Raw genomic sequence first — 25,223 nt, 5'->3', positions numbered from 1 at the left:
AATCAGATCAGCGCTCGTCTTCAAACAGACACTGGTGTGAGAGTGAGTGGCCAGAGGATTCGGAATCGACTGCATAGAGGTCACCTTCGCGCCCGACGTCCTCGCGTGATCCCTTGTTTGAGAGATCATCACATTCAGGCAAGACGTCGTTGGTGTAGGGATCGTCAACACTGGGATAATCGACGCTGGAGCAATGTGATGTTTTCAGATGAGTCAAGGTTCACTGTTGATTTTTTTGACAGACGTAGGAGGGTGTGGCGTCGTCGAAACGAGCGCTTCCAAGACGTTAACGTCATCAGACATGATCGATTTGGGGGTGGTTCTGTTATGGTGTGGGGAGGCATCACTGTTGCTGGAAGAACGGCTTTACATGTTGTTGCAGGGCGTGTTACTGGCCAGTACTACCGGGACAACATCTTGGCAGTCCATGTTGTGCCGTTCGCACGACGTCATGGCCGCCGTTTCATCTTCCAGGATGACAACGCAAGATGTCACAGGGCCAGGATCGTTACAGGTTACCTCCAACAACAGAACATCACCACATTACCTTGGCCAGCACTGAGTCCCGACCTCTCCCCCATCGAGCATGTCTGGGACATGCTTGGACAGAGGTTACGTCAACGTCAACAACGTTCTGCCAATGTCCAAGAACTTGCTGCTGCGTTGCAACAGGAATGGGACAATCTGGACCAAAATGACCTTAGACGTCTCATTAGGAGTATGCCACGTCGGATCAATGCTTGTTTGGCAAACAGAGGAGGATTTACCTGTTACTGACTTGGTTGTGATGCTGTGGTAACTTTGCTGTTTGACCCCGGGTATCATTTTACCCTTATAATGGTCAGTCTGTGCCTTACTTATTCTAACGATCATTTGGAATAAATCGATGAATGTGAACTTCATTTCATTTTGTCATTTGTTTCTTCGTCAGTTTCATTAGGTGACTTTAATAACACTTAAAAATCAAATATCCCCTACTTTTTTTGAATAGTATATATCGCTTTTACCGGAGAAGTCAACATTTTGCTAACTTGACATATTTGTTTACATAAACCACGTGCTTCAGATATAAAAAAACAGTAAATATACGTCATTGGCAGTAAAGTCGATAAGTCCCACCCCAATAGTTGTTCCATAATCTACTGCCTGAACCAACACATTTGATATTCTTAATTTAGTAAACTATAAATCTGAAGTCAACAAATATAGCTCAGTAATTTCAAATAATTCCATATAAAATAGATCAGTAGCATACATTGGTAAACATGACCAACAGATGGTAGATAGTGTAACCGATGACTTGTTCATATTATCATTAGATCAAACTTATACCATTTCCAGTCAATCAATATAATACCAAATCCCTGATTCAAGTTCAATATAAGTAACTTACGTGACATGCAACCCATTCAGTTATATCATAAACATTTCCATCCATTATAGCATAATAATGCCATAAAAATCCTAACATTGAAGTCTCTGCCCACACATCACCCTGAAAACAAGAATACATGTTTATAAGAGATAAGAGTGGCTATGAATGAAGACTTGGTTAGCCCAGGTGTCGGTGACTAGTTTTGTTTGCACTGAACTCTTCAGACTGATTAGTACCAAATAGTTCAATTATATGACAGTCAAGGTTTGAATCTTGTTGAAAAGGATCTACTCACTCAACAAAGACACATTATCGAAGGATGACAGGCCTACCCGTCCAGTTAATTCAACAGACATTTTCACCTTGGTCCACCAAAGGGAGACACATGCCAGTCAACTCCGCTATCGATTTCGAAGGCATTTTAGTCCAAACCTTGACTGTCATAAGTAAATGTACCTAAATGTATTAAACCCCTCGGGCATGTTGAACTACACAGTATTAAATGCTCAACCAGCGGCTGCCAGGCAGGATACGCCCACATTTTGCAAGAGATGGATAGAGAACAAGCTAAACACAAATGCAATTTTTTGTACAATCAGGGGCAATAATCCAGAAAGTTATGGCCTGAAATGTGCAAATATCAAAAGGGACAGAGATCTTTGGGATATAAAGATATGTTTTAAGTTTCATCAAAATCGGTCCGATCTTTACGAAATTCGAACTCAGCCATCCTTAATGTGTAACGGTCATATACTACAACGGTTTTGGAAATCGGATAAAAATTGTGACCTCTTTAGGGTCCACAAGCTAAAAACGTGATTTTTCATAAAATCAGGGGCCATAATTCAGGAAGTTATGGTCCGATATGTGTGAATATCGAAAGGAACCAAGATCTGTAGGTTTATAAACATATATTTCAAGTTTTAACCAAATCGGATAAAAAGTGTGACCTCTACAGTGTTCACAAGTTAAAAACGTGATTTTTCGTACAATCAGGGGCCATAATCCATGAAGTTACAGTCCGATACATGCCAATATCGAAAGTTTCATTTAAATCAGATAAAAATTGTGACCTGCAGAGTGTTCACAACCAACGACAATATACTTCCCCATGAAAATGTGGGCATATAAAAACCTTCCTACATTATCATTATGGATCATCTCAATCTTGTTTACTTTGTTATACAGAGAGACAGAGAGAGAGAAAGAGAAATGGGGTATAACCTCCACTCGCCACAAACTAGGTCATTTCGGGACTAACATATGGTTCAATTTTATTTCAATAATCTGCGTCCACTCGCCACAAACTAGGTCATTTCGGGACTAACATATGGTTCAATTTTATTTCAATAATCCGCTTGCACATAGGGATCTTTAGCGCTGGGAGGAAACCAGAGGACCTGGGGAAAACCCACGAGGTTGGACAGGTGACCCTACTCCTTGTCACATAAAACTGGGGATTCAAAACCATGCCAGTTGACAGGCCTTAAGATACAGCGCGCGTGCTAACCATTAGGCCATCCAACCCCCTACTTTGTTATACAAGAATACATGTTTACTAAAATGTAACAGAGAAAATATGACCTGTCAGTATGATAAATATTATTAATGAATATGAATGAAGAATAAAAGGTTTGTCGAGCATGTTGTCAAGTAGTTTCAATTTTATTTCAAAGCAGAATTCAATTGTGATATTTCAATTGGTGTATAACAATCAACTGTGTTCAAAATCATACCCTAAGATCATAGAGACAGGTTAACACAGAGTGATTATTTCCCAATAAGATCTATGATCTAATAATCGAAAGGCGAAGAGACCTACCTGTTTGCAAATCACTATAAAATGTATGAGGATGGAATATTGTTTTAAGTGCCAATATAATACAAAACAAACATTTTTGCAGGACATATATTTTGAATGTGTCTTAAAAGAGAATTTGTCCAGTTCAGAACGTACATAAGGAAGCACTTATTTTGACTACGCCCTGCCAATAATAGGTGTTCACTATACGAGCATTCAATTAACCTGTTAAACTAGACCACTAATATAAGCATTTTATAATGGGTTGTAACTGGAATTTCAATTCTAGGTTATGTGACGGTGCATGATAATGATTCTGTCATTATTTTGAACTCAATGGAAATATTTGGAAGATTGTATCAAATGACAAAGGAAGAAGACTCACCTCTTTAGCTGAATGGTTTATATTACACTTGTCACAGAATCTAGCACTATACCAGGGGCGGTTAATAGGTATTCTTTTATGTTTACCTCCACAATTATCACAACGCATTAAATTAGCAGCCTGAAAAATAAAATTTTGCAATGTTCTGAGGTAATGATCTCTTTTTCCTTCTGACAGCCTTTGTTGGATGAGAGAGAGAGAGAGAGAGAGAGAGAAATGGAGTTTCAATTTTATTTCAATAATTCACTTGCGCGTAGGGTTCTTTAGCAGTGGGAGGAAACCTGAGGACCCGGAGAAAACCCACGAGATTGGACAGGCAACCCTATTCCTTGTCACATACAACCGGGGAATCGAAAAAACGCCAGTTGACTCAATGACAGACCTTATGACACAGCGCGCACGTGCTAACCATTTGGCCATTCCCGCCCCCGCTGGATAAGAATAAATTAATAATTGTCAAAAGGGTATGTATGTATGTATGTTTTGTATGGTATGCATGTAGCCGTTGTCATAAAGAAATTCACTGAAAGCTCACCTCTTGAATTTTTTCTTGTAGTTTTGTGAGTAAATCAGCAAATTCTCTCTGAAAAATACATATATATACAAGAAAGACAGTCAAATAATTACAATTTTCTACTCACATGTTTGGAACACATTTCAGTATTTTTATTACATTTTAACTCTTTTTATTCACAATATTCAACCAGATTTGACAGTTGAATTTGTTTGACAAATCAGATAATGATTGTGTGCGTGTATGATAATCAAATTGTTATTCAGAACTATTCAAGGAAGATTGTATACATTGAATATATATGTAATAAACCATATCAAAGGTATGTCATTGAAAGGTACAGTTCAGATTCTATATATTCCCTCTGTTCTGAACAGGATCAAAAGATCAAATCGTAATGTTGGAAATGTTGGAATATTACACTGTAACAATGGCATGGTTTAGAATGGGGGTTTTAGCGCTAGTTAGTATACATATGGTTTACTTTCAATTCATCGTTAGATAATTGATAAAAATCGCTTGATAATTGTCAAAAATCGTTCGAGAATTACAAAAACGGTTTAGTTAGTACTATTGCTTAGTTAAATGGTAACCCGTTTAGTTTGTCCGAGAAGCGTTTATAAATGGACGACCAGTTCACTTATTTACCTTGTTTACTTATTAGAGGAGTGGTTTAATTTCCCGAGATGCGTTTATCCCAAGGATCTTAATCGGTTGTTTTTTGTCGGCTTTAGTCGCTTGAAGTTCAATCAAGCCGATTGGTAAAACAATGAACCGGCCACTATGGCATCATAAATCAATCTACTTTCGACTAAATTACAACGGGTTAATTATTACTTGTTAATTAAGTAGTCAATCAACTTGCTTGACGGCTAAAATAACAGTCTTACCTTAGTGAAAATCGGCCATGTAGTTCATAATCCGAGTAATTATCACAAGTAATAGACCGGAGGCTCAGCGCGGGATGGTGTCCATCAAATGGGCACAAAACCAGACCCAACTTTTCTAGGGTAAAATTTTGCGTAGAATACGATGCAGAGTGGTAATCAGTCCGCCGTTGGGGCGTTTTCGAGATATTCGGGGTCAAAGGTCAAATGAGTTCATTTGCACTGAAAGTGAATGCGTAGTCATTCTTGTATTATGAAAAGAAGCTGAACATGATCGACAGTAATCACACTTTCAATAAAAATGTAAACTTGCTAAATTCACCTTTAGTCTTAGTGATCCTGGAGGTCAAAAGGTAAAATTTACCGTTTTTGCACTAGGGAGATTTAAAGCAATAAAATGTCAACGTAAATTATAAAAACTAAAGCGAAATCTGTTCTAATTAATAATAGGAACATTTAAAATTTATCTTTAGGTGGTCTTAGCACAGAACTTTTACTTTGGAACGTCGAAAATGATCTTGCATAACAGAACCAACACATTTTGAAACCTTTTTCAAAAATACGTAAAAACTGTCAAATCGAAATCTCTCCGATTTATTTTCACAGCGGCGGACTGATTACCACTCGGCATCGTATTCTACGCAAAATTTCACTCTAGAAAAGTTGGGTCTGGTTTTGTGCCCATTTGATGGACACCCCCCCGCGCTGAGCCTCCAGACTATAACCGTAATTTTGATAATTGGCCAGTAAAAAAACAAAACAACTTTGCTGACTATTCATAACAGCCACTCGGCAAACGAAGGAAGACGAATTCGGCATGGATTGTGCATCTATCGTGCGGCTTCGAAGTTTTGTATGAATTCCAGGTGTACCGGTAGTTATTAAAATATCAATTGGATCATAATTTAATGGTTTCACTGACAATATAATCCTCGGATAGAACACCGAATACACCGAGAAACAGTCATTAATAATATATTATGATTCTCCAATGCTGTATTCTCGATGACACATTGTATCAGTTGGAATTAGGTAATTAAGCCAGCGATGCTAGTTTTAGTTTTAAATAGCGTTTACTTTATACACATGCTGACAGAGGCTTATTTTTAAAAAAAAATATTGTCGTTATTGTCATTGAAAGCTATATGGCACAGAGAGAGAGAGAGAGAAATGGGGTTTAAAGTCCACTCGACACAAACTAGATCATTTCGTGACTAACACATCGTTCAATTTTATTTCAATAATTCGCTTGCGCGTAGGGGTATTTAGCAGTGGGAGGAAACCGGAGGACCCAGAGAAAACCCATGAGATTGGACAGGCGACCCTTCTCCTTGTCACGTACAACCGGGGAATCGAAACCCCGCCAGTTGACTCAATGACAGACCGTATATGATACAGCGCAGCGCTCACATATATATGGCACAGTCTTATGGAATTTACTATTAAAGCCATTTCAATTATGGTTGTCACGTGATCACTGTGCCTTGTGTCTATCATGGACGAATGAAGAAAATCATTACATGATAGAAAAAAAACCCTAAAAATTGTATTATAAAGAAATACCATATCAGCTTATATCCATCAAAAAAAAAAAACAAACCAAACACAGTAATTTATTCAGGAATATTAATGACATGAATTTCAAGCCGGTACGTGAATTAAATATGGTAAATTTTCCGAACGATGTATCTATTTGTCGTTATTTTTGTGCTAATTACATACAGTAGGGATACGATATTCCTCATAACAAGAATTAACAAGAATTATTTTTGTTGAAGTCTGGTTATATTAAAGGGAAGGGAAGCTTAAAATTTTTATAACCCAGTTCCTACCCGAAACCTCATTTGAGCCAATTCTGGCCGGTTCGTTTCAAAATGGATTAAGAAGCTGCAATTTTGTCAGGTAGTTTTGGTCCGATTTTTCGTAGAATCAAGGGCCATAATTCAGGAAATTACAATGCAATAGGCGGGAATATCGAAATGAATCAAGATCTTTGGGTTATAAATATGTATTTCAACTTTCATCAAATTCAGATTTAAATTGTGGCCTCTAGAGGGTCCACAACCTTGATATATCATATGTTTACACTATTTGTGTAGCATTTTGACCGGCAGTTTTCGTCTGATTTTCACGAAATTCGAACTAGATCAACAGATAATAATTGTGACCTCTAGAGGGACCACAGGGCAAAAAACATGATTTTTCGTACAATCAAGGACCATAATTCAGGAAGTTACGATCCAATCTGGGAACCAGAATATTTGTTTTGTGTTTCCTTATGAGTTGTTAGTAGCCTACAGCTATGTAGTTTAGAATTGAAATAGACAGAAAACACCGTCTAACACCCAGTTGCAAGCTGACAATCTTTTATGGAGGATTCCCAAATTCATTTTTCCAGTTTTTAATTTACAGTTCACAGAATTTTTACAATGATTTTTTGTTGCCACCTGCCAGCCATTATCTACCTCCATGGCCAATATCTATATGCTACACTAAAGCCTGCTTCTCGTGCAAACAACTACCTGTGAACTAGCTGTACTGGCAAAGTCATCTGATTACTAATCACATTTAGCCTATAATTATATTTTTCTAGGTTATAAGAAACAGACTTTAATCACAATTAAAAAAAAAATTCTGGTTGTAACTTTACATGATAGAAATTTTACCCATCTTTAATATCTCAGTTTCTCTTACAATTATCTATTAAACTATTATTTTTTACATTTAAAGAATGAGTCCTGATAAGAGAATTTATGGTGAAAGAAAAGGGACTAACCATAGCTGATTCTGCATCCGTTTCTTCCTTAGTTTTAGCATCAAACTGTAATCGCTTTGTCTAAAATACACAAACATAACCAGTAGCAATATTTTCACAAACAAATTAGTAAGTAATAAAAATAAAGTGGTGTGTATCTTATAGGCAAATCAGCATATCTGAATATAAGACACTTGGTCACAGACAATATCAAACACAAATTCAGGTTTTTTTCAGACACAATCCTGCTCGTACTTTTAACACTTATCTAGGGTCAGAAATAGAAATCATCATTTATAGCATGTCAATACTTACCGGTTCACCTATCATTTCAAAAGCATGACCTAATATCTTAAAAGATTCTTCTGCACCTAGTTCTTGATTCTGTAAAAATAAATTTAAATAGAAATTTTTGTATCTTGTCCGATACATGAAATCTTCACACAAGCAGTTGCCATGCAAGATACGCCCACATTTTGCAAAAGATGGGCAGAGAACAAGTTCAAAAAGTCATTTTTGCGCCATTAGCTAAAAGAACCTAGGTCTTTGGGTTATAAACATACATTTTAAGTTTTATCAAAATCTGATAAAGATTGTGACCTCTAGAGTGTCCACAATCTAAAGACATAATCCATGAAGATTACATGCCAATATGGAAAGTAACTGAGATCTATGGGATATATACCTATATTTCAAGTTTCGTCAACATCAGATAAAAATTGTGACTTGTAGAGTGTTCACAAACAAATTGTGAACGAATGGAGGGGGCAACAACAATATACATCCACATGAAAATGTGAGTTTATAAAAATCATTCAACTGAGAAAAGGGTGATGTGTGTACAAATTTGCATTTAGATACCTTGAATGGTTTATGAGATATACTCAAGAAATTGTGATGGAAATACTGACAGATGGAGTCCATTCCATGTCCCTTCCTAACTTTATTTGGCCAATTATAATTAGAAATCTTTTCAGTGTAAATGGGTACCAGTAATAAATGGCGTGCCTAATGGAAGAACTGAAATGTTGTATGATATGAACCAGTTCTGTACTCAATCATAGTCTTTGACTCAACCATACTGAGAGAAATAATGGTAATAACGTTTAATTCAACGTATGTGGAATTTAAAACACTACAAATGGACACATTATAATCATACATCAGGGATCAAAATTCCCTGATCTGTATCTTAAGGCCATTTTTTGAAAAATGGCTGTAGACGGCAAAGCATCTCTAAAAACATTTTGTTCAACACCAAAGCTATTCTTACAATTTTGAGATTATCGAAGGCCTTTTTTTAAAAATCTGTTGAAAACTTAAATAAACTTCCATAATGCAATATTTTGTGAATTGTTGTATACCGGTAGACTTTGAAAAGAAGAAGGGCCCATCTATCTATTCATTTTATTCTGCATGTTATAAGGAGACAAAAATCATGGGTTTTTGGCTGCAAATGCCCTCAAATGACATTGAGATTTCCATGACATACGACATTCGATTTTTTAAATGACACTTGCTCTAAAACGTCCACTAATTATGTTATGCTACTCGGGAATTCTGCGCACATATGGTCTACTTGACAACTCCATTCTTCTCCTCCAAGTGTGACGATATCAACGATGTCAATGTACAATCCATTTACGTATCGATACTCTTTTCCCAAGGAAGTCCGGTTTCGTCTTATATGCCTTCTACGCTTGACATTTCGAAAAAAATTTTTTGTTAGAAACCATCTCTCCACAAGGCTGAGTGACGTCGTCTGCTAAATATAGCACTTGACACGCACGCTATCGTCTATAGATAACACAACAAATTACACTATAAATATTCCAATAAAATATTTGCCGCCATTTCTAAATATTTTAAGCTTGTGTATTTCTTTATTTGAAAACATAGCCCCCATTCAAAATATAATCATAAACCCTAGAAAATGCCATCAAAATGGAATCTTTTCTCTGACATTCATGCTTGTTAAAATTTTGACGTTTCCATCTCGTAATTTCTCGCGTCTCAAGCGATCTCTACTTTGGGTTACCAATCATACAATTTCTGCTTTGATAATTTGTTCTATTTTTAGTAACGTTAATCGTAGAAACAGAACACGAACAGTCGTGCTATAAAAGACAATAATCATGGGACAGATTGACCTAGCTAAGTTTTACGGAAAAAACAGATCTCACACAATATGAATTTGGCTTCCGATATGAGTGCCATCGACGGAAATTTTTCCGAAATTTACGACAGCAATTTTTGGCCGTCGATGTTAAAGCTATCAATGGCCGCATTGGCTTTCGTGAATTCTGAGCCCTGTACATAAGTATGGTTTCAAGGTATTTCAAAATATTTCTAAAAATAGAAATTGCGATATTTAAAAAGAGTTTTCAATCAATATCTATTTAACAACTTGTATTAAGTTTTTGTGAATGATATATCTGGATACCTTGTCGGGATGTACTAAAACAGCCTGTTTACGATAATACTTCTTTACATCTTCATCACTAGCATCAGCTCTTAAACCTAAAATACTATCAAATAATACACATTATTCAGACCTTGCCACAAAAAATACAGGTCAAGCAATGGATCACCCCCCACAACAGTTTATTTGAAAGTGAGCAGACACCACAGTTTTTAGATTAGTCATTGAATTGTAAAATGTTTGAGGTGAAGGGGAGTGCTCATTCTTCTTTTACGACAAGGTCTTTTATTACATCTATATTTTTAATTTACACAGAAAAATCAATTTGATATTTATACAAGTTCAGAAGATGTGTTAATAGTGTTAAGATATTGACAAAATCATCTAGTCATATAGAAGACAAATATTGAGGAAAACACAAATAAAAGTAAATCTTTCTACCTGTATGGGTCTTTTCCCTTGCATGATAATAATCGCTTCATGGCTTCCTCTCCTAAAATCAAAATTTCAAAATAACTGGATATCTTTGATTTGAGTAAAAACTAACAGGTATTGGTTTATGTAAATCTGACGGACGATTTATTTTGTAAATTATTTATTAGGGCTGCAACGATATACGGCAATATAATGCCATGGTTCGGTTCACGGTATTTCAAATTCAGTACCATGTTTCAGATTTTTAAAACCGTCTATTTTCTCTCAATATTCAACTATTATGCAGAGTTATGATCCCCTGCAGTTCACTTGAAAAGGAGGAAAGACGGCTTCGAGCAATAAAACAATCGCCTCCAGCGAACAGCAAATCACGAATATGGAAACATTTTGGATTAAAAACGTCAGATGGAAATGCTGTGGATAGTAATGTGGCGTGTCGCCATGTACTCTTTTTTATTTCTTTTAAAAGTAAACTTAGAAAGAGAAAATACTGTAATACGTATCGTATCGTGAGGTTAGCATATCATTGCAGCCCTTGTGTTATCTGTCAATATTTTACAGATAATCAATGCGGGCCACGATAATGGAAGCTAGCACGATCATTTTTAACCTATCATTATCATTCGCGTGGAATTTAGTGGCCTGTATTGTTAAAATACTAAAATACTGAATACAATAAAGACCTACCGGTACTGGGCAAATCTATATTTTCTTCTAATCCTATTTTACGCTTAATGGTTTCAGCTGGTTTCTGGTTATATGAAAACTTATTAGAGAAGAATTTACAACTACACCAATTCCATACTTTAACGCCAACCACACCAATAATATGAACACACCAGAAAACACTGAAAGGACAAAGTCAGTATGGATAGCATTTAGCAATACTAGTTTACTAAACTGTTCCAAATTCAAATTTTGAAGACAAGCTCATACTAGTCCTGTGTACATGTTGGCATGCACATAAGAGAGAGAGAGAGAAATCGGGTTTAACGTCCAATCGACTAAAACTAGGTCATTTCAGGACTAAAATATGGTTCAATTTTATTTCCATAATTCGCTTGCGCGTAGGGGTCTTTAGCAGTGGGAGGAAACCGGAGGACCCGGAGTAAACCCACGAGGTTGGACAGGCGACCCTACTCCTTGTCACGTATAACCGGGGAATCGAAACCATGCCAGTTGACTCAATGACAGACTTTATGCTACAGCGCGCACGCGCTAACCATTCAGCCATCCAACCCCCTTTCATGCACATAAGAGTAAAAGAACTCTTTACAGTTGGAATTTGATACAACAGTAGGCTGTTTGCAAAAAAAATTCCCTCATAACACACTGTATGGTAACTCTTCATTAGCCCAGTCGGTGCAGAAAAGTAGGATGTTTAATCCCATTTTATTTCAATTTATGTATAAGACACAAAAATAATTATATCAATGTTCAGTCACTTACATATACATCAAAACTCCTAGTACATGTAGTAGCAACGTAAACAGCAAAGAAAAAACATATTTAACACCATTTTTTATCTTTTCTGCTACATTATTTACATATTCATCTGAAATAATAATGTCTACAATTACATACATATTACACAGTACAAAATGCAACACATGGCTGGAATTTTAAGGGGTAGGTTGTCAAATCTTATTTGCCAACAATCTATTACATGTACATGTTCTATTCCCATCCTTTAAATGACAATCTGTAAAAGTAGTTTATTATCGACATATCGCTATCTCAAAATAATGGGATGGGACATGTAAACAATGAATAACAACAACTTAGTTAATGATAACCATCAGAGACACACCATGAATTGTTTTAAAGGTGACCTAAAACAAAAATATTAACAAATTTGTTGGTGTTGTTTACATGTGAAGTCCAACCATTTTTTATAATATGTTTGATTAAGACTCAATAATTCTAGTTGAAGTGTTGCTCAATAATAAACAGTAATTGTATTCAATAAAATTGTGCCCTGCATACTTCCAGTTCAATTACTAAATTAAATGACATTAAAACAATTTAGATAGGCATGATGTGACAGCTAAATTTACCTAAAATTTTTCATTATTTTTTAACTATTACTTATATCAAGAGCAACCATCCTTTTCTCTTAGATCTAGCATAATGCCTCTTTTATAACAATTCTGCTATTTCTTTTGTACACACCATTCTATTCTTCACAAAGTTTTCTTTATACTGGGATATGGTTAATTGCTTGCACATAATAACAGCGTTTGCATTAAAATAGTACATATCTTTGACTTTTGAATGATCAGGGCCCTGTTTCACAAAAACTTAAACTAAAATCACTAAAATAGATTTTAACTAAAATCAAAATGAAATTTTAAATTTTATGCGTTTCACGAAGATTGATAGATTTTACTTAAAATTGCTTGCGCTCGCACAGTGCACAATTCCGGCGAGGGCACTTAGGGTGTAAGCATAAACGCCTCGGAACTGAAAACTGTTGAACTAACCGTTACAATACCAATGAGGAGAGTTTCATACGTTGTAACAATGTCTGCACATGGTCAGACAGTCGTAGAGAGATGAAATAAATAAGTTTATTGCGTATTATTCGTTTTGAAATGTGTCAGTTGGTTGGCCTTGAACTTGCATGTCGCTTTCGTGACCTTTGCATTTGATTTACTCGCAGGCTTCAATGGAAATAATGCGTATCGATAAACTAAATCGCTTGAATTTCGTAGTTTTATGGTATTTTGGATAACAGAAACTATTGAGAATTGTCACAAACATGTGATATTTCTAAAACTCAAAGGATTAATCTAGACTAAAGTATTGTCGAATTTTAAAAGTATTTAACAACTTTTAAACTAATACACGGAATAACCAATGTTCCAATGCCTAGATTTGAAATGTCAGTCCCATGGATCCTTTCAATAATACTTTGAAAGTGCCAAAGTGCCACACTCCTCATTGGATAATGCCCATCTACATGTATCTTATTAAATTAAAATGATTTTTTCCCAATATAAAATACCCTTGGCTCCTATATAAATCATCATAACCCCAAAACCATAAATACTTTGCATATGGCGTACCTAGTATTATAGGACTGACAGGATTTCGATTCCCCGGTTGTATGTGACAGAGAGAGAGAGAGAAATGGGGTTTAACGTCCACTCGACACAAACTAGGTCATTTCGGGACTAACATATGGTTTAATTTTATTTCAATAATTCGCTTGCGCGTAGGGGTCTTTAGCAGTGGGAGGAAACCGGAGGACCCGGAGAAAACCCACGAGGTTGGACAGGCGACCCTACTCCTTGTCACGTACAACCGGGGATTCGAAACCATGTCAGTTGACTCAATGACAGGCTTTAAGATACAGGACGCACGTGCTAATCATTCGGCCACCCAACCCCCCTGTACGTGACAGGGAATAGGCCGACAATAATTGTAGGCCGACAAAGATATGTTTTTATAAACATTAGATATGAAGTGAGTTTAGTTCTTTTTTTAGGTTTTTTCTTTTGGTCTATTAATTATTTATTTGAAAATAGTATAATTTATACTTGAATCATTTGGTAATATATAAAATAGTAACAAAGAGTTTTGTTTACTGGCGTTTTGAGGGGTTTTTTTGTTCTTGGGGTTTTAATTTTGGCTTCATCTAATTGCTTATATTGCCTTACAATAAAATAAACGGGTGGACCGCAGCTATATTTCCCATGCAATGAAAAGAAATTGAATGAAAATTATTTTTGTGAATGATAGTATGTTTAAATTATATAACCCGGGCCATTGGCAATATCATCATTATTCCAAATATATCTATATGTCGCAATAGATCTATCAACGTAGCTCTAATAAATGTTTGTTAATGTCGTGATTTTAAGGTAGGGGAGGGTGACAGCTGTCCTAAGTTAAAACTGATTTTAGTTAAAATTGTCCCTAAAATAGTTTTGTGAAACGCCACTGATACAATTTTAACTTACAATATTATTTTAGTGGATTTTATCTAAAATGCTTAAAATCGTTTTGTGAAACGCATCTATCTTAAGTTAGGATGGAATTTGTACCTTGCATCAAATCAGATTTTATTTGTTTTGAGTAAATATATGAAACCTTTTCTACTCCAAAACTAATACATTTAATGCTCCAAAAATTATTAATAAACATTTTACCCCATAGAGTGGGGGTCAACTCTTATTCCTCTCACCACCACAGTTTAAATTCAGATAAATTATGTATTAAACGTGAAATTTGTCCTTGTCTATTTATAAAGACAAGTAACAAATGAATAAATTTAACTATTATACATGTATTATTATATATATGAAAAAAAAATGCTTAATTTTCTAAATTCACCTATGGCCTCCCAATCAAAATTTGGAGTGGACTTCTTCGGACGTATATTTTGAGCATCTCTTCGTTGATTACCATGCCCTTTTAACTTGTCTGATGTTCCATTTTGTATGTAACAATCACCAGATGACTTCTTATCAGAATCTTGACTACTGGCCGTATTCTGGTTAGTTCTTTTCCGTGGATCACGAAGATCATTGTTGATGTAATCAGCTTTTTTGTGGGCAACTGAAGGTGGTTTGTTGATAGTGGTGGGTTTCCCATTATTCAAAACCGTATTAGTATCTGGGCATTTAAGTTTTTCATTCACTTTACTGTCCGATTTCTTTTTATATGTGTCCTTGCTCTGTGATTGAAAAATTCTTCTGGGATCAAAAAATTTCTCACTCTTCTCTTTGGAAGAAGTTGTTGATTTCTCTTTAACCTCTGCTTTGTGATTTGTGTCGTCTTTAAAATCTGGAAGTTTCAATTCTGCTTCTTTTAGTGTCACAGTTGGGTTGCTGAATGTTTTTGTTAAATGTATTTCTTCAATACCACTGGTGCCACTGCTCAGACTACTAGTACTCCCCTGTCGACTGCGATAGGACAGACTTTCATTACTACCTCCTAAAATACTTGATCTGTCACTACGAGATCCTGAATCCACTTCTTCAAAGTGATCCAACCCATATTTAGAGTCGGGGGAAACTACACTACCAAAATTACCATCATTTGTTGTTGTACGACCCTGTGTTAAATGGCTTCTGGCAATATTAGCTGACCGCTTAATATGTGACTTTTGAGTTTTAGATGAAGGTTCTGTTGGGGATTTGGACTTGGGTAAATATATCTCCAAGTCATCCTTTCCTTTTTGCATAGGCTTGGACTTCAATGACTTGGCTATGTCAGAATAAGTTGGCTTAATTGAATCTTTTGTGTCAATCGGAGGTTCAGGAACACATGTAGATTGAGTCAATAAGTCAGTCGGACTAGTTGTAGCAAAATGGCCATACGATGCACCAGGCGACTCTTGCTGTAATTGCTTTATGGCTTCTGCATACATCTCATAACCTTCTTCTCTAAACTGATTAAATATAGGCCTTTGAATGGGAGAATTAACATTTGTTGGCCTACAAGTTGAATTATCATCATTTATATTAAATCCTGAGTTATCTGAGGCACTGTGATGTATATTAGGGAGTCCAAAATTGGAATAATTAGAATAATAATGAGGGATTTGCCCATTACCAAAGGAATTAGGCGCTGAAGAATTAAAAGATTCCCAAGAAAATAGACCAGTTGGGGAAACAGGACTAGAAGGCATGCCACTAAATGGTGTCCATGATTCTGAGGCTCTAGGTATTTCAGAGCCAGGCTGACTGGATCCTGTAGTAGAGGAATGGCGGCCATGTTGAGGTAGAGTGCCACCATATCTTCCTTCATCCAAACCCTCAGCCATTCTACTGAAATAGAGAACAATAAAGAATAAATAATTCACTAGAAATAAAAACATTACTTTGACAGGCAATGAATATACACCAATTAACAGCATTTGGAGGTTGGCTTTGAAGTTTTTCAGTTACTTGATAAAAATAAGGTTATGCATAAAATTTATGGACAAATCTAAATTTTGATTGGGTTTCTATTAGATAAGTCGAAGAATTCCAGTAGAGTCTTTACAATGTTACCGTGACAGGATCAGTAACTCCGTAAAATATTGTTGTGTGACTGAATATCAATATATTTAATGCTTAGAACAGTACAGATCAATTCCAGCAAGTTAGAAAAACAAATAACAACAGAAATCTGATTTTTAGAGTTTTTAAAAGAATACTGGATGGCCTAATGCACATTAAATGCGTTCATTTAAAAAGTAAATGAATATGAGGTGTTCAATAGTGGCTGCACTGAATGTCAATTTTACTATTCAAATTTTTAAACTAAGTGATTATTTCAATGCTCTTCAAATAATTTTAAGTTATTCATTCTTGGATTGTTTTTGTGAATATTCAGATTTCTAGAAATTGTTAATCTTTCAATCTTACCTTATCTGTTTACATATTTGAATATCATGATTTTACTGACTTAATATTAGTAAATATTTTCTAGCGGACATAAACCAAGACACATTTCATATTCTGTATAAAGATAGGTTGCCAGGCAACAAAACATACGCCCACAGCGGCTAAATCGTCCGAGCGGTCAACAAGGGTCGTCGCATATTTATTCCTTTGTTGGTAATTGGGGGCCTTTACAAGACAGTTCCATACAGATCAGATTATAATTTTTGCTGTTTGAGGGTTCACAAGGGTCTCAACTCTAGAAGTAATCTACAGAAATTGTTGAAATTTGACAGGCTTTTTCGTTTCACAAATTTAAATCATGCATATAAATTTCATACATAACGGATGATAACTTTCATCAATCGAGCATTAACAAGGTTGAACAAAGTGTAACAAGGGCAATAACTCTAGAAGTAATAAACGGAAATTGCTGAAATTCAATAGGATTCTTCTCTTTACTAATTTAAATGACGCATGTAAATTTCATACAGATCGGCAAATAACTTTTGATGTTAGAGCATTCACAAAGTTCAATAAAGTGAAACAAGGGCCATAACTCTTGATGTAATACACAGAAATTGCTGAAATTCAATAAGCTTCTTCGTTTCACTTATTTAAATAATGCATATAAATTTCACAAAGATCGGATGATAACTTTTGGCATTAAAGCGTTCACAAGGTTCAATAAAGTGAAACAAGGGCCATAACTCTAGACATAATACACAGAAATTGCTGAAATTCAATAGGCTTCTTTGTTTCACTAATGTAAACAACATATATCAATTTTAAAACAATTGGATGATAACTTTTGGACGATAAATTGTGGACAATGGACGGACGGACGGACCGACCGGCGAAGGCGACGGCAATATACGTCCACATTTCTATGTGGGCGTATAAAAACTGGCTCTATTCTGTGTGCGAGTGTTTAATTTCTAGGCACTTCTTTGGTAAAATTGTGCTGACATAGGTGTGAAATGGAAGCATGCCATGCCAGCCCATAACTTTATATTCTGATCGGTTAGTATTCAGATCATAAAAATATCATTTATAAAGCGCAATTCCACACAGAAAGTCGGATTCAGTTCTGTGCAATAAAATTTCAAAACCAGGGCACCACTACATCATAAGAATACATGGCAACTAATTGGACCAAAGACCAATCTGACCAAGACCAGTCAGACCAGTTGATAGTCCACTCGGACCAAGACAATAGACCACTCAGATCAAGAAAGGAAAGCGCTCGGATCAAGACAGAAAACCACTCGGACCAATGTTTTAGAAATAATAAAGTGTTGTTTTTATAAATGGCTAATTGTGTTTGTTTTAATACCTGTACATGTGTTGTTTTTTTTTAAAAATGAAGTGTTATGTAGCCTACTTACCCATCTTATGTAACCTATTTATAATATAATATAATGAATCTATACTCTGAACTTCATCACTCTCGCTTAATTAAAACCAAAGTTATTGGCCCCAAAGCATCAACCAATCAGATTGCTTATCTCTGCTTACCATAAGCAGACGATGTTTATCATCGAACTCCATCATGGCATTCACCTAATGAACACCTACACCAAGTTTGAACATTCTAGCTCAATTAGAAGGAGAGTTATTGTGTTCCAAAGTCTCGACCAATCAAATTGCTTATCGCTCTGCTCACCCTCAGCAGAAAATATTCATCATCGAACTTAGTCAAGGTATTAATGTAATGAAACCTAACACCAAGTTTCATCACTCTCACTTAATTAGAACTAAAGTTTTCGTGTCCCAAAGCATCAACCAATCAAATTACTTATATCTGCTTACCCTAAGCAGAAAATGCTCATCCTCGAACTCCATCAAGGAATTGACCTAATAAACACCTACACCTAGTTTGAACATTCTAGCTCAATTAGAAAGAGATTTGTGTCCAAAAAAGTTTGACGGGCAGACAGACAGACGGACGGACAGACGAACCCATTTCGAAAGGTGGGGGACAAAAACCCTCAATTAACAAAACAATGAAAGATAGGTTGCCAGGCAATGAAACATACGCCCACAGCAGCTAAGTCGACCGGGGAGTCAACAAGGCCTGTCGCATATTTTTTTCTTTTGTCAGAAATGAAAACAAACACACTAAAATCTGATTACAAGAAACAACCCATTTGGCTTCTAGTTCTACCCTATTCTAACATTTAGCATGCAAAACATGTAATATCAATTTCCATAATCATTGGAAATCGATAAAATTTGACAGGCTTCTTCATATCATGACTTTAAACACGTGTATAAATATTAAGTCAATCGGATATTACCTTTAGCATCTAGAACATCCACAAGATATTCCAAAGTGATCAAGGGCCATAACTCTGGCAGTAATTATCGGAAATCATTCAAAATCAAAAGGCTTCATCGTCTTATGACCTTAAACACTGTATAAATTTAAAGTCAGATATTAACTGATATCAACTCTTAAGAGCTTCTACAAGGTTTTTCAAAGAAGTCAAGGACCATAACTCTGGCAGTAATTATCATAAATAGTTGAAAATTAATAGGCTCCTTCGTCTCATGACCTTAAACACTGTGTATAAATTTAAAGTCAATCGAATATTAACTTTAGCGTCTAGGGCATCCACAAGATTTTTTAAAGTGATCAAGGCCAGTAACTCTGACAGTAATTATCAGAAATTGGTGAAAATCAATAGGCTTCTTCATCTCATGACCTTAAACAAGTCAATCGGATATTAACTTTAGCCTCTAGAGCATCCACAAGATTTTTCTAAGTGATCGAGGGCCATAACTCTGGCAGTAATTTATCAGAAATCGGTTAAAATCGACAGGCTTCTTCGTCTCATGACCGTAAACACTGCATGTATCAAATTAAAGTCAATCGGATATTAACTATAACCTCTAGAGCTTCCACAAGCAATTGTGGACACCGGACCGACGGAGGTGACAACAATATACGACCACATTTCAATGTGGGCGGAAAAAACTGAGTACTTTAGGTTTATTAATTCATATACTGAACTTCTGAAAAGACTATATTTATTTGTACTGCCTTCTATTGCAAGCTTGTCATGGAATGGATGTCAAAGTTAATTTTAAGTTTTATCATTAAAATTGGTAGGTACTTCGAATAACTGTGCATGTTGTGATTTTCAAATAAATTCATCAGCATATTATTCCTGTTTTAATATATTACTTTTATTTATGGGAATCAAAGATCATCAAAGAACCGGAAGTGCTGTTAATGTTTTATCCTTTGGTAGAGCCTTTTAATAACCATGTGTGTTTCATGTTGATATTTTCTTACATGTTTTGGCATATTTCAAATAAATTCCTCAGGTATTTTTTTTTTATCAAATACTGTATGCAAAAATATTACAGATACAAAGAAACACACATCAAAATAAAACATTCTTTTTGTAAACAATCAACATTAGAAATATTACAGTGCGTGATCCACATGTCTTGCTCCAAGTGGTCTTCAGTTTGTCCGACTTTAGCTGCAATATTTGTATGTGTGGTACTTGTCTTGTCAACCATTACAAATACAAAAAAAAAATTGCAGAAATATCGCGTAGTCGTTGGATTTTACTAAATTTATGAATTCTTGTGGTAAGTTTCAATGGGAATTGGTTTATTAATATTATATGTTAAAGGGGGTAAGTCTCTAACTCAATATTTTCCATAATATTCGAAATTAAAAACATGAATTAGAATTCAATATTGATCAATTTCAATCAATATTGATGTTGTTATCTTGCCGTGAAACTATAGGATCCTAATATCCAAATATTAAAGATACATTATGGGAGATTTTAATAGAGAGTTGGCCATTCTTGCTATATAACAGTTCAAAAATAGATGATGAAAGAAGAATAATATTGAAAATTTCAGTCAAATTACTTTATTCTGAACAAAGTTATCACCATTGTAATGTTTGACTAGAAATAGGAGTCAACTCTCTCTTCACCGTCTCCGAGAATGGCCGATTGATTGATTGACAGGCATTAACTCCACCTACATAATCTCGATTATCAAGTAACGTTTTCAATAGCTGTGGTACCGTTAGCCTATTCGGTTTGAGACGGGGACGGTGTTGCAATTCCATTCGTATCACATTTATTTTTATTACAAATTAAAATTAAGACTTTTAATATATATATAAGAAGCGAAAGTTTGAAAGGAATGGACCAAATCAATTAAGCATAATTATAGCCGACTTCTTGTTAGCCTGCGAGAACTCTTGTACTGTAACACTGTAGGCCTACATAACTCCCGAAGCAGACAAATAGGAAACAGTGATCCAATGGGGTTCTAATTCAACTGGGTGGGGTGATGTTAGCTGCGATGTTTATCAATTTCCATATTATTTCTGTAAACGCAAGTGACAAAAGAGCGTATAATACCGACATCAAACTCTAATTTTAACCACAACTAAAGATAATATCAAGGCTGTATATATCGAACTTTCAGTCAAATTGACTGACATGCGGCCTCGCTCAACAGCGGCCTCACTTCGTAACTATCATTTAGCCTCGATCTAAAAATTCCGGGAGTATGACGTCAATGTAACAGTTAATCTCCGCTTACGACGCCATTTAAAAATTTAATCAATCAATGAAATCCTGTTTAAATCCCAAGCCGAATCCACGCCATCCGTGGGTCTACAGAGTTGATTTTGTGCTTATTATGTAAATAAAGATCTAATTTATAATTTCTATGACATCTGAAACCTAAATAAAGACTTGCAATAATCAGACTTAGCTCTTGCATAATGTATGTTTAAGGACACAATTAACATTTTATAATCAGTACACAAGTCATGTACCTATGGTATTTGGGTGGCATTTTGTAATAAACACAAAAAAAACATATCCTACAAGAAGTACAATGTAGAAGTAATTAAAGGCCCGATTCACAAACAACAAAATAATAATTTTAAAAAACGTGTAGAATGCACTAAGCAGACGTATACGACTGCCTTTCAATTTGAACTTTTCACATATTTCACCAAAAATAAATTATTAGAAATTATCATATTTTTTTCAAAAATTAAATATTGATCACTTTACATACATTCATATTACATTTATATGTGCTTTTAGAATCATTTTTGTCCTACCGTTGTGCTCCGACAGGGCTAATGAAGACGGGCATACACCATACAGTGTGCTAATAAAGAGTAAAATTTTGCACGGGCAGCAGCACTATAGACTTTCTTATTTATCGAATTCCAACTGCCAAGAGATCTTTTATGTGCACGCCAATGTCTACACTGGATCTCAGTTTTTCATCCCATCCAAACGACTAGACAGCTGTTCTCGTCAGACCCTTCGTCCTGCACCACTGACAAGGGGGAAGCACATCGGAAAATCCTGATGAACTTTCTCGACCAATGCGGAGATCGAACATGCAAGCTCCAGCATCTTACCCACTTAACCAGTGTGGCTCCTCCAAAAAATAGAGTCATATGCCCTTTAAACTATAAGCAGTACAGTTTAAAATTAAGGGAGTTATAGGCCAGTAAGTATTTTGTAATTAAATGACTAAAAAAAATTGCTCAAAGGAAGTCCTTAGAACGATCAACTACTGTGGCTGGAGCAAGACGGAAGACATCAGCAGTGGAACCATTTCTAGTCAGATCTTGGTCTAAGTGGTCTTTGGTCCGAGTTGTAGAATAACTCTACAAAATTAACAAGTTATGTTTCTGCCCTTCGACTATCGATATTATCCAAAAATGACCAACATGTAGGCTATACTATTTGGCACCAAAAACACTCAAATATAACAAATCATGGTACCGTAACTAAGTAGGCCTACATGTGAAAGTAGTTGGCTGTTTTGGGTGGATTAGGGGTACATAATGCCTCTTTGTTGGATGGCAAGTAAATATAAATACAATATCTGATAATTACTAAGAGTACACAAGCCAATTTTATACATCCTACACCTACAACCCCTAGGCTACATATTGGTCCAAAAATTCTATTTCTGACGCCAGTATTCGTTGGTGAAATTTCGTATTTCTGTGAGCTGAAATTTGTGTACCGGTAAATGGTCTAAGGCATACCAGAGGATGGGTGGGGGAGGGTGGTATATTATACAAATCCCTGGCGGTACTCGAATCTTGCCTTGTTCTGTTCTTTTTTTATCGTCTTGCTTGATAGAAATCCGAATTATTACTTCTTGTCTGTAAATTTTATGATGAATGTCAATCAATGGTTAAGTTGCACAACATTAATTCAACTCTTCATTAACGCACAAATTCCATCCATATGACGTAAAACTAAGTCATACTTATTAGAGGAAGAACTGCACTCTTTTGGGTGAGAATTTTGCTGACAAGAGCAATATATTTTGTATAACAAATTCTAAACATACTTTCAACTTCGGCATGGAGCAGTTGTCAACTCGAAAATCTCGGTTAAACGAGATTAAACGAGATTTCATACTCTCCATTCGTGAGAGTTGTCTTAAAAACCAAAATAATAATAATAAAAAACCAAAAAAAAACAAAAAAACTCCACTGTGATTTGTAATTAGGCTAGCGTATACTTAGGATAACTAAGCAGTTTCTTTGGACTTTCGTTTCTCATAGCATTGCCTGGCATTGGAAACTGGCAGTCTACTTTCACTTTCTCAGCAACGAGAACCTGCCATTACGTCATTACTGAGCGATCTGCTATTGGACTAGATCATCCAGACTTTAAGAACAGTTTGCACAATTGCGTTTATATTTATTTATTTTTTTTAAGATTATGCTCGTGGTAGTACGGGGCATTTATTTTATTATAGTCAGTATTATATTTTTTTAAAATTTTAAAATATTAACGATTTCTCAGGTGTCTTACCAAATAGATCGCCAAATGAACATAAAACAATATCTAGCACTAATTAATTAAATAACATGCAATTTTAAGTTCTCCAAAAAGCAAAGGATAATCATTCGGCTATCTGTAGTATAGGTACATTGGTATGAGAAGCTATATCTGAAGAATTAAACTAAACCAATTCACTGACGATGCAATTTAACACGGGTAGTCGGAGCGAATTTAAATTCATATTGGTGGGGGTGGAGATAAAAAAAATACGGCTTTTTGCAAAGAAGACATTTGTACGGATAGGGGTCATGCAAAATTTTGCATAAGAACTCGAGATCCTGCGATCCTGTGTTACTTTCTCGAGGTCTCAATTTAATGTTCCCGGAATCCCCTAATAATTTTCTCGAGAATCTCCCATCCTGTGTTAACGAGTTAATGTTCTCGAGAACTTGCCATCCAGTGCAAATTTTCTCGAATCTCGGCTATTTTTATGTGTGTGCGTAGTTTTGACGTATTCTCAGCGCCCCACAACCTGTACTTTCGGAGTTTACCCCCCCCCCCCCCCCCAACACACACACCACCACCACTTCCCCGAAAACCTTAATAGCACGATAGAGCCTACACTTTTTAACGGATTTATTTCAAAATGAGAGGACGGTCCCTGTCGCTTTTAACGCACCTCGTCGTTCTGGAGTTATTCCCCTTTTCCGAAAACCTTGTTAACGCAATAGAGGCTACAGTTTTTGTTTTTGATTTTATTTTTCAAATATTGTGTGAAGCACTAGGACCTTTCGATTTTCAGTACTCCGCAAACTTCTGTTCGAGAGTTACCCTCTTTGTCTGTATTTTTTTCAAATATGTGAGAAAATTACCAGGTGATCACGGGATTTCGAGAAAGTATCAGAGGTTCGAGACCTTCTACAAAATTTTGCATGACCCCTATACGCTTCCTTTGGTTGGGAGCGCGCCCTTTAATCTGATTGTGCCAACTTTTATTTGGAAAGCTTATTTAATTACCTTTCAAAATATATTTAGTTGGATGCTCAGAATTTTGTACGATGGTGCGAATTTGATTCGGAATATTAACGGTCTTTCCCTTTAAAATATTAAAACATTTGCTATATTTAAGATGTACGGAAGCGTATAGGGGTCATGCAAAATTTTGTAGAAGACCTCGAGATCCTGCGATCCTGTGATACTTTCTCGAGATCTCAATTTAATGTTCTCGAAATACCCTAATAATTTTCTCGAAAATCGATCATCCTGTGTTAACGATCTCGAGAATTCGAGTTAATGTTCTCGGGATCTTTCCATCCTGTGTAAATTTTTTCGAGATCTCGGGTATTTTTTATGCGTACACGTAGTTTTAACGTTTTCTCAGCGCCCCACAACCTGTCGTTTTGGACCCCCCCCCCCCCCCCACACACACACACTTTCCCGAAAACCATAATAGCACGATA

The 25,223-nt window shown here is 35.7% G+C and overlaps 1 protein-coding gene across 2 annotated transcripts in view; it reads right to left on the bottom strand.

The window, feature by feature from the left end:
* Positions 1-23,551, bottom strand: part of LOC126818167 (dnaJ homolog dnj-5) — a 36,844-nt gene extending 13,293 nt beyond the window's left edge. Inside the window, exons 1-11 of one of the 2 annotated variants that reach the window (XM_050545401.2) lie at positions 23,498-23,551; positions 14,913-16,351; positions 12,024-12,129; positions 11,262-11,422; positions 10,581-10,632; positions 10,161-10,245; positions 8,033-8,101; positions 7,739-7,798; positions 4,097-4,144; positions 3,562-3,681; positions 1,394-1,495 (exon numbers count right to left, since the gene is read on the bottom strand). In XM_050545401.2, the coding sequence (XP_050401358.1) occupies positions 1,394-1,495; positions 3,562-3,681; positions 4,097-4,144; positions 7,739-7,798; positions 8,033-8,101; positions 10,161-10,245; positions 10,581-10,632; positions 11,262-11,422; positions 12,024-12,129; positions 14,913-16,351; positions 23,498-23,538 (2,283 nt within the window). In that variant the 5' untranslated portion in view covers positions 23,539-23,551. Of the gene's footprint in view, positions 1-1,393; positions 1,496-3,561; positions 3,682-4,096; positions 4,145-7,738; positions 7,799-8,032; positions 8,102-10,160; positions 10,246-10,580; positions 10,633-11,261; positions 11,423-12,023; positions 12,130-14,912; positions 16,352-23,323; positions 23,418-23,497 lie in introns of those variants that run through there. The other variant, XM_050545402.2, reaches the window with a different exon arrangement.
* Positions 23,552-25,223: the final 1,672 nt, after the last annotated feature.

This window comes from Patella vulgata, chromosome 4 (assembly GCF_932274485.2).
Source record: "Patella vulgata chromosome 4, xgPatVulg1.2, whole genome shotgun sequence".
NCBI classification, from domain to species: Eukaryota; Metazoa; Mollusca; class Gastropoda; family Patellidae; genus Patella; species Patella vulgata.
Note: the sequence above shows the minus strand (reverse complement) of the source record. Positions and strands in the feature narration are given on the sequence as shown.